This window comes from Balaenoptera ricei, chromosome 2 (genome assembly GCF_028023285.1).
Source record: "Balaenoptera ricei isolate mBalRic1 chromosome 2, mBalRic1.hap2, whole genome shotgun sequence".
NCBI classification, from domain to species: Eukaryota; Metazoa; Chordata; class Mammalia; order Artiodactyla; family Balaenopteridae; genus Balaenoptera; species Balaenoptera ricei.
This window is the reverse complement of record NC_082640.1, coordinates 111,854,651-111,869,302: the sequence shown is the minus strand read 5'-3', so window position 1 is coordinate 111,869,302 and position 14,652 is coordinate 111,854,651. Positions and strand designations below refer to the sequence as shown.

Genomic DNA, 14,652 nt, shown 5'->3' with positions numbered 1-14,652 from the left:
TGACTAATAAGAACCTGCTGTATAAAAAATCAAATAAAATTCAAAAATTCAAAAAAATAATAAAGAGGTGAAGAGGGAATTGCCCATCATAAAGAGGGTGGGTCAGTCCCGAAAATACAGGAAAAGGAGTGTCACAAGCAAATGGCACCTGTGCCCAGTCTGGCACTCTTCAAGTGGGGGCACTTTGTCTGTTCGATTTTAAGTATCATCAATCCACTAGCCGTGTTATTCCTATGATTAGTGTGATGGCATCAGGGTATCATCAGTGCCTTTTGTCACTGAACAGTTTAATAATTCCTTACATGCCTCCCACAACCTTTCACAATTCTGTGCTTCTTATTAAAATGTGATAGGGAGACAATAGACTGGTCAGCTTGAAATAAATACTCAGTCTACAAGGCAGTTATGGTGTTCACTGGAGATTCTGAGATGTAAGTTTACCCATGTGAGAAAGAGCCACTCTCCATTGGGCTCTGAATACACAAGCTGACAAAAAGAAAAAAAGAATATGCACAACAAAGTTTGATGTACATACATATATTAAAAGTATAAAAGCATGCATGAGAATGATAAACACCAAAATCTGGCTTGTTTACCTCTGAAGAGGTAAGAGGAAAGTGGATTGAGGTGTACACAGGGGAAGCTTCAACTGTATCTGTAATTTGTTACCTCATTAAAAATATCAAATGTGAGAAAGCTTTGGGTTTATTAAAGCTGAGTGGTGGTCATTCTCCATACATTTTTGATAAGCTTGATATTTAATAATAAAAACCAATATTTTAAAGATCTCATTTTGGTGGATGGGTCTCTGTATCCCAGCCTTGATTGATTTCAGTGGTCTCATCCCCAGGAGCACCTTAGAAATGAGCCGTTGAAGATTTTGTCTATGTCGTGAGAGAACAAGACACGTGTTTTGCCGAAAGCCTGCTTTCAGTTTTAAGGTTTGTTGGATTCGTTGGCAAAATAACCACTTGTTTCACATAAGTAAACAGCTTTAATCAGTTCTTTAATGAAAGGTGATTAAACTTAATTTTAATATACAGTCATTAGAAGGAAAGGAATAAGAATATTAGAGAAACATAACAGGATATACATCACCGAATTGGGCCGACACCTACTTCCAGATCCAAACAGCAGCTGGAAAGTCCCGAGTGACAGCAGTCTGGAGCCCCAGTTGGGAAGGGTCCCGGATGGTGCATCCACCCCACAGGTGAGACTTCAGATTGGAGTTCTGGGGGCTTCCGTTTATAATTCCAGGCTGCAAACTGATATCATCAGTTTGTGTGCAAAAATGCAGCTCTGGATTCACTTTAACAATGCTGTTGGTTTCACCATATGAGTCACAAGATTTTCCAGAACATGGGGGACTGGCCAGGTCCCCAGGACTCAAGAAATTCCAAGACCCACTCCCTTTGTTCTTGTAAGCGCCGCTTGACTTGCTAGCAGCAATTGTTAGGTGTGCAAGCAGGCGCGCAGTCCAGGCAGGGTCACAGGTCAAGCAGAGGCCTGCTTCTGCCTCAAGCCTGAACAAGACTACTTTGCTAGTTTTCCCAACAACATGCCACCAAGAAACAGGTCAATTCCTGGTGTTCCAGTCTACTGGGATATTAAGACTTTGTAGCCACCCCCCTTTTCTCCTATCTGGCAAAACAGGTTCTCTCCCCCCGTCCCAAAATCTGTGTGTGGGGTGTGTGTGTGTGTGTATGTGTGTTTTAATTCATACAGGCTTTTAGCTAAATGGGTTGGAAATTGGAAACTGATTTAGAGAGAAAATGGTGTGGGTAACACTAAGGTCTGGGGAATCAGTATCATTGGGGAATCGATATTGATGAAGAAGCAGGAAGGGATCATACTGCAGCACAAAGGTAACTTGGCTAGAATCATAAAGTTAGGTACTGGTAGAATTTGAATGCTTTGTGTTTATAACTTGAAATGAGATTATACCCTTTTATTGTACTTTAAGTAATATTTCTACATTTGGCATAGTTAAAACCAGAAAATGCACAAAAGGCTCAGATAACCAGAATATGTTAAGGATTACATGGTTTACACATGAACCCCTAATTTTCTTCAAACCTATTTTGTACCACTAGAATTGAGTTTCTATTCTAAACTGTCAGAAGATGTTTTAGGAAAAGTATACAAAGGCCAAGATGACCCTGATTACTATGAACTAGTTGCAAATAGACAAAAAATGAGCAGAAAGTTGTTTAATCAGGATAGGTTTCTGTTTGAAGGAGAAAGGTTTAGTATACAGATTCACAACCCATAAAGGGGTTTGCAGGGCTTAGTGTCCATTGTGTTACTGATTTATTGGGTTGCTTCTGTTACTAATTCATACTGGTTTCATATAATATGGAAAGGTGGCGACAAAAGACAGCATTAAGGCATGTATCCTGAGGACCCCTCAAGCTCTCGGCTTAATTTCTAATATGAATTCTAATAGACTCATAGATTGAGCAGAAAGTCATACAGTAAGCACAGAACAGAAAAAGTGACAAGTAACAGCATTAGGATAAAGCCAGTACAGATATTTAAACAATTACAAGCAGGTCCAGGAAAGCACACAGGCAGATGACCTCAAAAAAGCTGCGACACCCGATCCTATCGCTTCGTTCCTAGAGCTGTAATGAATGTTCATAATGCAGACTCTGAATCAAGAAAAGTTCTTTAATATTATATAGAGGATGTGGAAAAGCTGGAAAGATGTCTATTTCAAGATGGATTTAAAAAATGGCAGAATCTACCTCAACACAGAGGTGTTAGCCGTCAAGTTATAGGTATCACACAATTTTGGGGGCTTTTTCCCTTAAATACTTAGAAAGTGTTGCCCAGTCGGTCCTCCCCAAATTTTCCCAGGACAAACACCTGCGGGTACTCAGAGGCTGTTAGCTTCTCAACTGTACCCACTCTGCTCTGACCTCAAATGTTAGGCCCATGACAGCTAGGATGTCACTCTTGTGCCAGTCGAGGGCTGAAAAGAGCACACGATGACAGTATCTACGGGGCTCCCAAGTGGGAAACCTAGGCCAGGCCCAGTCAGATTCGCTCTCTGAGATGCACGTACCTGGGGGTGCACCCCCCACAGTGCAGGTGCCACAGCCCGGCGGGTCCCAGAATCCTGAGCGGCGGTGACCCGGGCGCTCAGCCCCCTGCAGGCTCCCGGGCGACTCCGCGCATGCGCCCTCAGACGTAGTGGCGACGCCCGCGGCGAGTCCTCGCTCGTCGCGGAGTTGAGGAGGCAACGGCGTTTTCCCGCGTTTTTTCTGGGCGCCTCCGGTTAGATATTTTATTGGTATTAGTGTTGTTAGTATTTTCTCTTTCGAGCGCGGAAAGCGGGCTGCGAATTTGAAGTTTGCGTGAGTCTAACCCTCAAAACTTGGTCCTCGCTGACTTGGACAGCTCACTGAATTGGCTCTTTCTCCCAGCTTGTGGAAAATTTGGAATTAGCTGCGCTTCTCGCTCTGCCTGAGAAGGGGCTCAGGTTCCAAACTGTTTCCATCTCTTCTGCTTCCCCTCGGCATATTGCCCTGCCGGAGGGAAAATAGGCCTCCTAACTCCGGCCGCCAGGTGCCTGTACCTGTGGAGACACCCTCAGCTGGGGCATTTGGGGTAAAGGTGTCAGAGCATCCTTGTTCACCCCATGACCAAGGCAACATTCTTGACGGAATTTATCAGTTCATAAATGTGACCATTTTCCCTTGGTGTATAATTGGTGTGTTACTATTATTTTATACAATATATGACTAATTTCGGTATATTCAGAATACTGCTGCCTAGTTTGGATTAGTAAAACTCCAGTAACAATGAACACTATATTGAAAAATAACTTGTGTATTTATATGGTTTTTCAAATGTTTGAAATAGAAGTGCAGCATTGAATAGTATTTATATTAATAGGTGAGTTGTTTAATTGGTGTTAAAACCTGCTTTTATATAGATTTTCAGGCTTCATAATGTCAACTACTTGGATGAATTAGGTTAGTTTCCATTTAATACTATCAGATTACTACTCTTTTTTAGTCAAGGCAGCACAGGTAAAGAATCTGAGGAATCAGCATATATGAAAACCTAAAAACATAACTTAAAATACTTTGCATTAAAGAATGCCTGAAATCAGTGCCTGGACTTTTATATCTGCCAAGTGTGAGAAGTGATACTAAAATATTCTAGAGAACTATGAATGGGTAATAAATTTGGATTTTTGTTTAGGTGTTGAGGAATGGCAAAAAGCAGTAATTTAATTTTTATTTGTTTGTACTTTGTAAATGTTCCTAAGCCTTTTTTTTCCATGAACATATTATTTTTGACTTGTAAGTAAGATGTGGAACCACCTGTGTCTTTAACTTTTTCCTTAAAAAGTTTTTTCATGGCCTTGGTAGTGGTTTGCACAAAGAAGGAACCCAGTATTGTTGGGTGACTGAAATCAATATTATATATTTATTATAATAAATACAAAAGCCTAATAAAAGGTACATTATTTTGTCTTAATAGAATAAAAACATGTTTTATTTACTTATCTATTTATTTAATTTTACTGCAATTTGACTTTTTCATTTACCCCTTTTTTGGATTCTTTTCAGCATCTGGAAACCTTATTATCTATTATGTCTTTGTGTGAAGACATGCTGCTTTGTAACTATCGTAAGTGTCGCATCAAGCTCTCTGGTTATGCATGGGTCACTGCCTGCTCTCATATATTCTGTGATCAGCATGGCAGTGGTGAGTTTAGTCGTTCACCAGCTATCTGCCCTGCCTGCAACAGTACTCTTTCTGGAAAGTTAGATATTGTCCGCACAGAACTCAGTCCATCAGAGGAATATAAAGCCATGGTATTGGCGGGACTTCGACCAGAGATTGTGTTGGACATTAGCTCCCGAGCACTGGCCTTCTGGACGTATCAGGTTAGTGCTTAGGCTAGTTTCTCTGGAGAGTATGATTTGAGGCACGTGTGAAAGCTTCTAATGTTTTTCCTTCGCTGTGTTTGTATTTATTTTTTAATGAATGTATGGAAAACTTTCTTTTTAATAAATTTTTTTTTTTTCAAAAGTAATATGTTTATTGTTGAAAATCCAAAAGGAAGAAAATAAAAAACCATCCATAATTCCATCACTCAGAGATAACCAATGTTGATATATTTTTGTTTGTGTATTGCTAGACTTTTTCTTTTTTTTTTTGTTTTCTCTCTCTCTCTCTTTTAAAAATATTTATTTATTTACTTATTTGGCTACCCTGGGTCTTAGTTGCGGCACTCGGGATCTTCATTCCTGCATTCAGGATCTTCATTGCAGCATGCGGGATCTTTATTTTTAAAAAATTTATTTATTTAATTTATTTATTTTTGGCTGCGTTGGGTCTTTGCTGCGCGCTGCCTTCTCTAGTTGTGGCGAGCAGGGGCAACTCTTTGTTGCGATGCGCGGGCTTCTCATTGCAGTGGCTTCTCTTGTTGCGGAGCACGAGCTCTAGGCGTGCGGGCTTCAGTAGTTGTGGCACGTGGGCTCAGTAGTTGTGGCTCGCGGGCTCTAGAGCACAGGCTCAGTAGTTGTGGCACACGGGCTTAGTTGCTCCATGGCATGTGGGATCTTCCTGGACCAGGGCTCGAACCCGTGTCCCCCTGCATTGGCAGGCGGATTCTTAACCACTGTGCCGCCAGGGGAGCCCCATGTGGGGTCTTTAGTTGCGGCATGCTGGCTCTTTAAGTTGTGGCATGCGGGATCTAATTCCCTGGGCCCGGCCTCCCTGCATTGGGAGTGTAGAGTCTTAACCGCTGGACCACCAGGGAAGTCCCTACTAGACTTTTTCTGCGTATAAATATATATATATATATATATATATATATATATATATATATAGTCTATATATTTTGTATATAGACAAAATAATATATATATTTTGTCTGTACAAAAATAGGGTAATACCACAGACACTGTTTCTGTGGCCAGGTAAATTGATAATATATTATGCCTGTTATGAGCATTTTATTAAATATTTAAAAATTAGCCATTCTATAATCATAATTTTAATGGTCATAATATATCATAATTTATTTCCATTATTAAAAAATGCTGTGATGAGCAGTTATCATGAAATTCATATTGTTAATTTTTTGCTAAATTTAAATTCCTGAAAGTGGATTTAAACATTTCAAAGTTTTAATAATTGTAGTATTTTTAAGTTGCCCTCCAGTTAGATCATGTCAGTTTGTGTTCCCTTAAGAAGTGTAGGAGCGTGCTTGTTCTCCATACTTTCTACTCACCAATTAGATATGGGTAAAATAGAATCTTATTGCTCTCTGAATATTCATTTCTTGGATGACTTTTAGATGAACACATTTTCTTGTATTTTTAATATATTTTTCTTTTATTAATTGCCTGCTTCAGTTTGTTTTTTTAGTTGCTGTAGTCTTTTCCCTACTGATTTGAAAGAATTCTTTCTATACATATACTTAACTCAGATGTTGCTAGAAAATTTTTTTCCACTTACCTTTTATTAGTCTTCATTGATTTTTTTGACATACAGAAGTTTAAAATTTTTGTGTATTTGATGTAATCATAATTTTAATGATTGGATTGTATCATAATTTGTAAGTTATTTTAAAAAATGCTGTGATGAGCATTCTTATCTTCAAATTCACATACTTATTTCTTTCCCATTTTGATTTCTGCCTTTGGCTCCTTCTTAGAAAGGTTTTCTTGTGGGGAACTTTTATCATGTCCTTGAGTATATTGTTATATCTTGTATATGCATTTATAATAATGCGTCTTAAAGGTTCTATTTGTCATCTGTCAAGTAAATATTATCATTATATTTTTCTAGGTAAGGTGTTCCTCTTACATGATCCTGTATCTTCTTATGCTTACCTTTGTTGTATTATTTATCCTGTATTGTAATTATTTATATATTTGTTCATCTTCTCTAGTTAGGAGAGCTCTTTAGGTCAAGTTTTGATTCCTGTATTTCTCTGGGTCCTCAGTGACCATCATTACTGGTCTTAAGTCTCAGTAAATACTTATTGACTGAATGAATAGGCACTCTGTCTTAAAGTAGATTCCAATTTGGAGGGTAGTATTGATTGAACATGAACATGTGGTATTGTTCTCATCTTTTCAGATGTGGTGGAAACCAGTGAATGAATTAGTAGCCAGTAATGATTTTTCTCTACTTCATTTATTCACTTTTTTCCTATTAGTCATTCTCTCTCTATATATATGTATATATGTATATGTGTATATATATATATTCAACATATAGTTTTTTGAATACCAGGAAACACTTATATCTCATGCACCATCTTAGGTGCTGGGTATACAGTAATGAACAATATATAAGGAGCTTCAAGGAGGCTACAGTTTAGTGGTGATAAAGATAAAGAAAAAACCCAGACATTTACAATACATTTTTCATGCCGATAATGATAAAGGAAGTAGAAAGTGCTATGGGACCACATAATAGGGACTGGTAACCCAGACTTGGAAGAGTTACATCAAACTATATAGAATGGGCAAATTAAAAAATGGTTAAAAAAAAGAGTGGTCATATTTCGCTTTCTGTCAATATTTAAAGGACAGTGAATCCAAAGATAAGCCAAAATTGGTTTCTGTGTGTAGTAGTTGTCTATTGATGTATAACAAGTTTAGTGGCTTAAACAGCAAATTTAGTGGCCTAAAAACAACACACGTTTATTATCTCAGTTTCTGTGTATCAAGAGTCTACGCATGGATTCTGCTCAGGGTCTCACAAGGCTGCAGTCAAGGTGTTGACAAGGGCTGCAGTTTCATTGGAATCTTGACTGGAGAAGGATCAGCCTCGAAGCTCATGTGGTTGTTGGCAGCATTCACTTTCTAATGAACTATCAGACTGAGGGCCTCCTTTTTATTCTCTTTAATGGACTTTATTTTTAAAGCAGTTTTAGGGTCATAGCAAATTTGAGAGGAAGGTGCAGAGTTTTCCTATATGTCTTGTCCCCCCACATGCATAGCCTCCCCATTATCAACATACCCCACCAGAGTGGTACATTTGTTACAAATGATGAACTTACATTGACAAATCACTATCACCCACCAAAGTCCATTGTTTATATTAGGATTCTCTCTTTGGGTTGTACATTCCATGAGTTTGGACAAATATATAATGATGTGTATGCACTATGACAGTGTCATACAGAGTAGTTTCACTGCCCTAAAAATCCTCTGTGCACCACCTGTTCATCTCTCCTTACCACCAACTCCTGGCAACCACTGATATTTTTACTGTCTCCATAGTTTTGCCTTTTCCAGACTGTCATATAATTGGAATAATACAGTTTGTAGCCTTTTCATATTGGCTTCTTTCACTTACTAATATGAATTTGTTTCCTCCATGTTTTTTCATGGCTTGACGGTGTTCATTTCTTTTTAGTGTTGAATTGTATTCCATTGTTAGATTTATCCATTCACCTGCTAAAGGACATCTTGATTGCTTCCATCTTTTGGTAATTATGAATAAAGCTGCTATACATATCTGTATGCAGGACATACATTTTCAGCTCCTCTGGGTAAATACTAAAGAGCACAATTGCTGGATTGTATGGCAAGAGTATGTTTACTTTTGTAAGAAACTGCCGAACTATCTTCCTAAGTGGCAATAACATTTTGCATTCCTACCAGCAATCAAAGAGTTCCTTTTGCTCTACATCTTGACAGCATTTGGTGTTGTTAGTGTTCTGAATTTGTCATTCTAATAGGTATGTAGTCGTATCTCATTGTTTTAATTTACATTTCCCTGGGTACATATGATGTGGAGCATCTTTTCATACGCTTTTTTGTCATCTGTATATCTTCTTTGGTGTCTATTAAGTGTCTATTAAGGTCTTTGGCCCATTTTTTAAAATTGGGTTGTTTTCTTATTGTTGAGTTTTAAGAGTTCTTAATCAGATGTGTCTTTTGCAAATATTTTTTACATATCTTATCACATGTGTCTTTTGCAAATATCTTCTCTTAGTCTGTGGCTTGTCTTTTATTTTCTTGACATTGTCTTTTGCAGAACAGAAATTTTTAATTTTAATGAAGTCTAGCTTGTCAGTTATTTCTTTCATAGATTGTGCCTTTGGTATTTTATCTAAAAAGTCACCACTAAACCCAAGGTCATTTAGATTTTCTCCTATGTTAACTTATAGGAATTTTATAGTTTTGGTGTTTTACATTTAGATATGTAATCAGTTTCGAGTTAATTTTTGTGAAGGTTGTAAAGTCTATGCTTAAAGTCACTGTGACCTCAGTATTTTGCTGGCTATTGCCCAGAGGCTGCTCTTAGTTACTTGCCTGTTGGCCTTTCCAATTTGGCCTCTTGCTTCCACAAATCCAGCAAGAGAGAGAGTGTGCTAGTAAGACAAACCCTATATTCTTATGTAATGTACTGATGAAGCCATATCCTGTCATTTTTCCTGTATTCTAATCACAGGTCCTGTCCACACTCAAGGGGAGGATATAAGTGCTAGGAGGCAGGGATAATTGGGGGCTATCTTATAATCTGTTATCCACACTATGGATTACTTGAAATATAGTATTATATACTAGAAACCTTTGGGCTACATGTCACTTGTTAAGGTTAAACAAATACTTTTTGGTAGTCTGGTAGTGGTTTGAGAATATTCCTCCAAATTTTTTTTCTATGCATTTAGTGACATGGCATATTATTTTCTATAATAACCATCCTATTGTACATCCTAATTGCTTCTTAACCTGGTTCTAAACTTTAATAACATCTCAGTATGTGTGTCTTTCTTTTCTTTCTGTGTTTGTATCAGTATAAAGTTAAAATATACAACTTTGCATTTATTACCTTAAATCTTTCTTTTCTCTCTTGGGACAGGTACACCAGGAGCGTCTCTATCAAGAATACAATTTCAGCAAGGCTGAGGGCCATCTGAAACAGTTGGAGAAGATATATATGCAGCAAATACAGAGCAAGGATATAGAATTGACCTCTATGAAAGGGGAGGTCACCTCCATGAAGAAAGTGCTAGAAGAATACAAGAAAAAGTTCAGTGACATCTCTGAGAAACTTATGGAGAGAAATCGCCAGTATCAAAAGCTCCAAGGCCTCTATGATAGCCTTAGGCTACGAAATATCACTATTGCTAACCAAGATGGTACCCTTGAACCATCTATGATTGCACAGTCTGGTGTTTTTGGCTTCCCATTAGGTAAGAAATGACATGTAATATCCAATATCTGTTCTTTAAATCAGTGATTTTTCACACTGTGCCCTGCATAATTCCAGGCAGTTAGTGGAGACTCCAGAGACTTAGAGTGGTAGTAGGCTCTAAGTTCTTCATCTGCATCTCAACCTGCCCATCATTACTTTTATCTATTTTATTTGCTTACATTTAAGTTATATCTTCAATTTATTTGAACAGAGAGTAAATAATTCCAAAATTAAAGTTGCAAATTGCCACTTCAAATGAAAAGCTATTTAGTTGCAATAATAATAATAATATTAGCTGCCATTTAATGATTCCTTACTAAGTGCTAGAGACTATTATAACTTTACATGTATTTGTGTTATTTTCAAAACTTTATGAGGTAGGTGTTATTATCATCATCCCTATTTTACAGATGAGAAAACTGAGGAACAGAAAGTTTAATTGGTCAAGGTCACAGAGCTATCTTCAGAGCCCACACTCTTAAGTATTTGCTATCCTCTGAGAAGGCCATGTTTTAGTTTCTTTCACATGACAATACTGATTGTACAGTTCTTAAGTTATTGTCGGTTGTTTGGTTTGTTTGTTCTTCTGTTTATTCATTCATACATTCATCAAATATTTATCAAACATGATTCATGTGCCAGGCTGCTAGGCATAATCTTAGGCAATGAGGATATAAGGATTATCCAGGTAGGATTCCTGCCCCATGGAAATGTACAGTCTAGCTTTTCTGCTTATTAGATGCCTTGTCAGATGCAATGAATCTCATATCTCTTCCTGAGTTCTCCCCTTTATACTACTCTTGATATAACAGAATCCAATAGTTTTTACTATGCTATTAATAAATTTTGGCACACAAAAAAGTAAAAATTCTTGAGCTGGATTTTTATAAAACCTCATTTTTTGAATTTTATTGTGGGGGAGGAGACGATGTCCTAGAAAAGGCATGAAGTAATGAGATGAAAAGTATCAAATATGAGAATCGAAACAAAAATAAGTTTCTTCTTAACTTTCAGTTAATCATATAGTCAATCAAAGTATTATTTTTTGTGGGCATTATAGGTGTTCTTATTTTTTCCTTGTCACTATCCACATTTATTTCGATTTCTTTCATTTTCACCAATTCTTACCTGTTCCTCTTTTTGTGCACACTTACCTTTTTAATACTTTTACCTCTTGCTACCATCGTTGGCTTGAAGCAGATATAGTCAGCATTATCCTTTAGTTATGTAACTAAAGCCAAGGATGCGTTCAGTGGAAGTTGTTAAATGCTTATTTTATTAGATCTATTGTAGAGTTTTTCTAAGGCTATTCTAATTGATCTCGGGTCATAAATATGTGCCAGGTTTTCATGGTTGTCATATATTTTCCAGAGTGTTTATGGAAATCATAAAAAAAGATTTGTTCTTAAACAAAAGTTTACACACACACACGAATACATATGATATTCCTTTGATGTAGATTAATAGATAATGAATGAAATTGTGGTACTATAAATTCTAGCTCTACTAAAGTATTTCATTGTGTTAAATTACTTTTGGTGATGAGATAATGGCTATCATTGGAAACTGCACACAGAAGAAGGTATGGTATATATACTATGGTCAGGGGAGGGGACCATCATAGCCCTTTGCTTTATCCAAGGTTTATGTTTTATCCATCTCATAGGAGTTGAGTTCTGTTACAATATTTATTAAATGACTTTGTCTTTTTGTTCCAAAAGATCTGTAAGGAAATAGATGCTTAAGTTCTTCCCTTATTTTTCTCCTAGGGAACAACTCCAAGTTTCCTTTGGACAGTACACCAGTTCGAAATCGGGGTGGTGGAGATGGAGATTTTCAGTTCAGACCATTTTTTGTGGGTTCTCCCACAGCACCTGAACCCACCAACAGCTTTTTTAATTTTGCCTCCCCAAGTAATGAATTAGAGCAGCAGCAAGTCTCTAGCAGGGCCTTTAAAGTAAAAAGAATTTAGTTCACCTTACAGAATGTTTCTCTGTTTACTTTCAGTGATTTCATTTAGTAAATAATCTTTGTTTTAGATAAGAGTCACCAACCTCTCTGTGTTTGTATTGAGTCTTCGAAGTTGTCTTCACATTTTCAACTTATAAGAGATTCAGTGGCAGTGGTGGGTGGCTTTAGAATCAGGTTTCCTTTTCTGTTTCTATTCTTTAAGGCGTAAGCGTTTTATTAAACTCAATTTTAGGGTGAACTGTTGAGTTTTCACTGGTAGTGAAAAGCTTACAATATTATTGGGTATTTTGTAGATCACCATTTGTTTCTGTCTGGGCTATTTCTGACTAGGCCATGTTTTTAAACATACTATATAAGCATCTATGTTATATGGCTACATGTCACTTTGGGTTCTGGTATTTATACATACATGTATATGTATGTTCCTTTACATTGTTTTTTTGCTGCATTTGACAGTATGTTTATGTGAAGATTTTGGTTTCAGGAAATAGTGAGTGAGCCTGTAGCTTGTTACTTGGGTGTGTACATTTATTTGTATATATTTAATGTATTTGCCCTTGTATTAACTTGTTTGGAGGTGTGCTCATGTCAGTGAATGAAGGTACAATTTGATGCATGTGTGTTTAGTTCCTATTTCTATTTAAAAATAACTCACACTGATAAAATTATTTTGTAAAGTTGACTTTTTGGCATTTATTTTAGAGTAAAATTACTTTCTTTACTCTTTTGCTAGCTGTTGCCCTGGGTCTACTTATTTAGGAATGCACTTCTACTGCAGAAAACTTACCAATGTGGTGTTGATCTCAAGAGGTTATACTAATTAAAATACTTTTAATGATTTATTCCTTGTTTTTCTTTATTAAATAGTGATCATTTCTGACTACTATCACAGGAAACTTATTTAAAATGTAGAGCCAAGAAAGAAATTTGAAGGACACTTTCAGTAAGTTTACATCCTATTAGAGGCAAGACTTGAAAGTATACTGGTTGGGGAGGCAGAACATCAAGGTTCTAGTTTTTTTTTTTCCATCTGTTAGTTGTGCAAGTTTGAGTTTAAATTTCCTGGGCCTTTGTTTCTACATCTGTAAAGTGAGGGATTGAATTAAATTATCCTTACAGCCTTTTCTACGTCTTAGATTTTATGATTTATTGTTACTGGTTTGGGAGGAACTACAATGGAATTACCCTAAATTCCAAATTCCATTGTTTTTTAGGTGATAAAAGTCATACTGAAATCATTTGAGGATATTTTAAATTTAGTTATTGCAGAAAGGCAAGTGAATGCCCTTGCTTTACATAATTTAATAGCAAGCAAGTAATGTTTTCTTCTTTAGGGGTATAGAATATAAAATCTCTTCAAAAATATTTTTTACTGAACCCCAAAGTTAAAATGGTGTGTGAGAAAGAGGATGAAAAAAATCTTGACTTAAAAGCTTAAAAACATCCCTCCCTATTTCATTGCTAATTACACAGATTTTATAGACTGCAAAGTTTTTCTTCCCTATGAAGTTTTAAATTTTGTTAAAAAGTGATTTGAAGAAATAATTTTTGTACATTTATGATTTCTGTCCTGAACCTCTGCTTCTTCCTTTGTTAGGTTCACAGAATCAGTTTGAAGTGTAAGTAAGCTATGATTAAAACTAAAAAGTAAAGAAAAACTCTGGTGGACTATTACATGGTACTTAAAAAAAAAAGTTATTTAAGAGTTTAATACATTCATATGGTACGAATTCAAAAGGTACAAAAAAAATTCATAGAGTGAAAATTCTACCTTTCACCCCTATTCCCCAACCACTCGCTTCCCCTTTCTGGAAGCAATTACTGTTCCCAGTGTCTTGTGTCTCTTTCAGAGATAGTCTATGTGGAAGCAAATACTTTTTTATGTAAAAATTATGTTTGGGGACTTCCCTGGTAGCACAGAGGTTAAGAATCCACCTGTGTCCACCTGGGGACACAGGTTCGAGCCCTAGTCTGAGAAGATCCCACGTGCTGCATAGCAACTAAGCCCATGCGCCACAACTACCGAGCCTGCACTCTAGAGCCTGTGAGCCACAACTACTGAAGCCCGTGTGCCTAGACCCCGTGCTCCACAACAAGAGAAGCCACCACAATGAGAAGCCCGCGCACCGCAACGAAGAGCAGCCCCCGCTCACCACAGCTAGAGAAACCCGCGTGCAGCAATGAAGACCCCAATGCAGCCAAAAGTAAATAAATATATTAAAAAAATTTTTTTTAATTATGTTTGTTTTTGAATAGGTAATACATGTACATGATAAAACATTCAAAAGTGTACACAGTGAAAAGAATGTTCTTTGCCTAGGCAACTCTCAGTCCCCCTATTTCCCTCTCCAGAGACATTGTTTTTTTAAATACCCTTGGGGATATAGTCTATCAATAAATAAGCATTATTAGTGACTAATACATATACTATTAGTGTATTAGTGATGGCTTTCTTAATACCATCCCAAGTGCAGTAGATTTATTAGGATAGTGTGT

General features: G+C 36.8%; 1 protein-coding gene across 4 annotated transcripts; it reads left to right on the top strand.

Annotated features, from left to right (window-relative positions):
* Nucleotides 1–897: 897 nt before the first annotated feature.
* CCNB1IP1 (cyclin B1 interacting protein 1) lies at nucleotides 898–12,465 on the top strand. Of its 4 annotated transcripts, XM_059915612.1 has the most exons (5): nucleotides 898–941; nucleotides 1,044–1,210; nucleotides 4,584–4,904; nucleotides 9,850–10,183; nucleotides 11,955–12,465. In XM_059915612.1, exons 3-5 carry the CDS (start codon nucleotides 4,608–4,610, stop codon nucleotides 12,155–12,157), a joined length of 834 nt encoding a protein of 277 aa, XP_059771595.1. In that variant the 5' UTR covers nucleotides 898–941; nucleotides 1,044–1,210; nucleotides 4,584–4,607; the 3' UTR covers nucleotides 12,158–12,465. The 4 variants fall into 4 exon arrangements, with proteins under 4 accessions (XP_059771595.1, XP_059771596.1, XP_059771594.1 ...); XM_059915613.1 differs by lacking the exon at nucleotides 1,044–1,210 and having other exon boundaries at nucleotides 929–941; XM_059915611.1 differs by lacking the exons at nucleotides 898–941; nucleotides 1,044–1,210 and adding an exon at nucleotides 3,197–3,279.
* The last annotated feature ends 2,187 nt before the right edge of the window (nucleotides 12,466–14,652 follow it).

What these genes read in the sequence shown, in the direction of transcription:
- CCNB1IP1 (XM_059915612.1), top strand. Translation starts at nt 4,608, where the DNA reads ATGTCTTTGTGTGAAGACATGCTGCTTTGTAACTATCGTAAGTGTCGC. An exon ending in TGGCCTTCTGGACGTATCAG is followed by an intron (nt 4,905 to 9,849) that starts GTTAGTGCTTAG and finishes CTCTTGGGACAG; the next exon opens with GTACACCAGGAGCGTCTCTA. An exon ending in TGTTTTTGGCTTCCCATTAG is followed by an intron (nt 10,184 to 11,954) that starts GTAAGAAATGAC and finishes TTTTTCTCCTAG; the next exon opens with GGAACAACTCCAAGTTTCCT.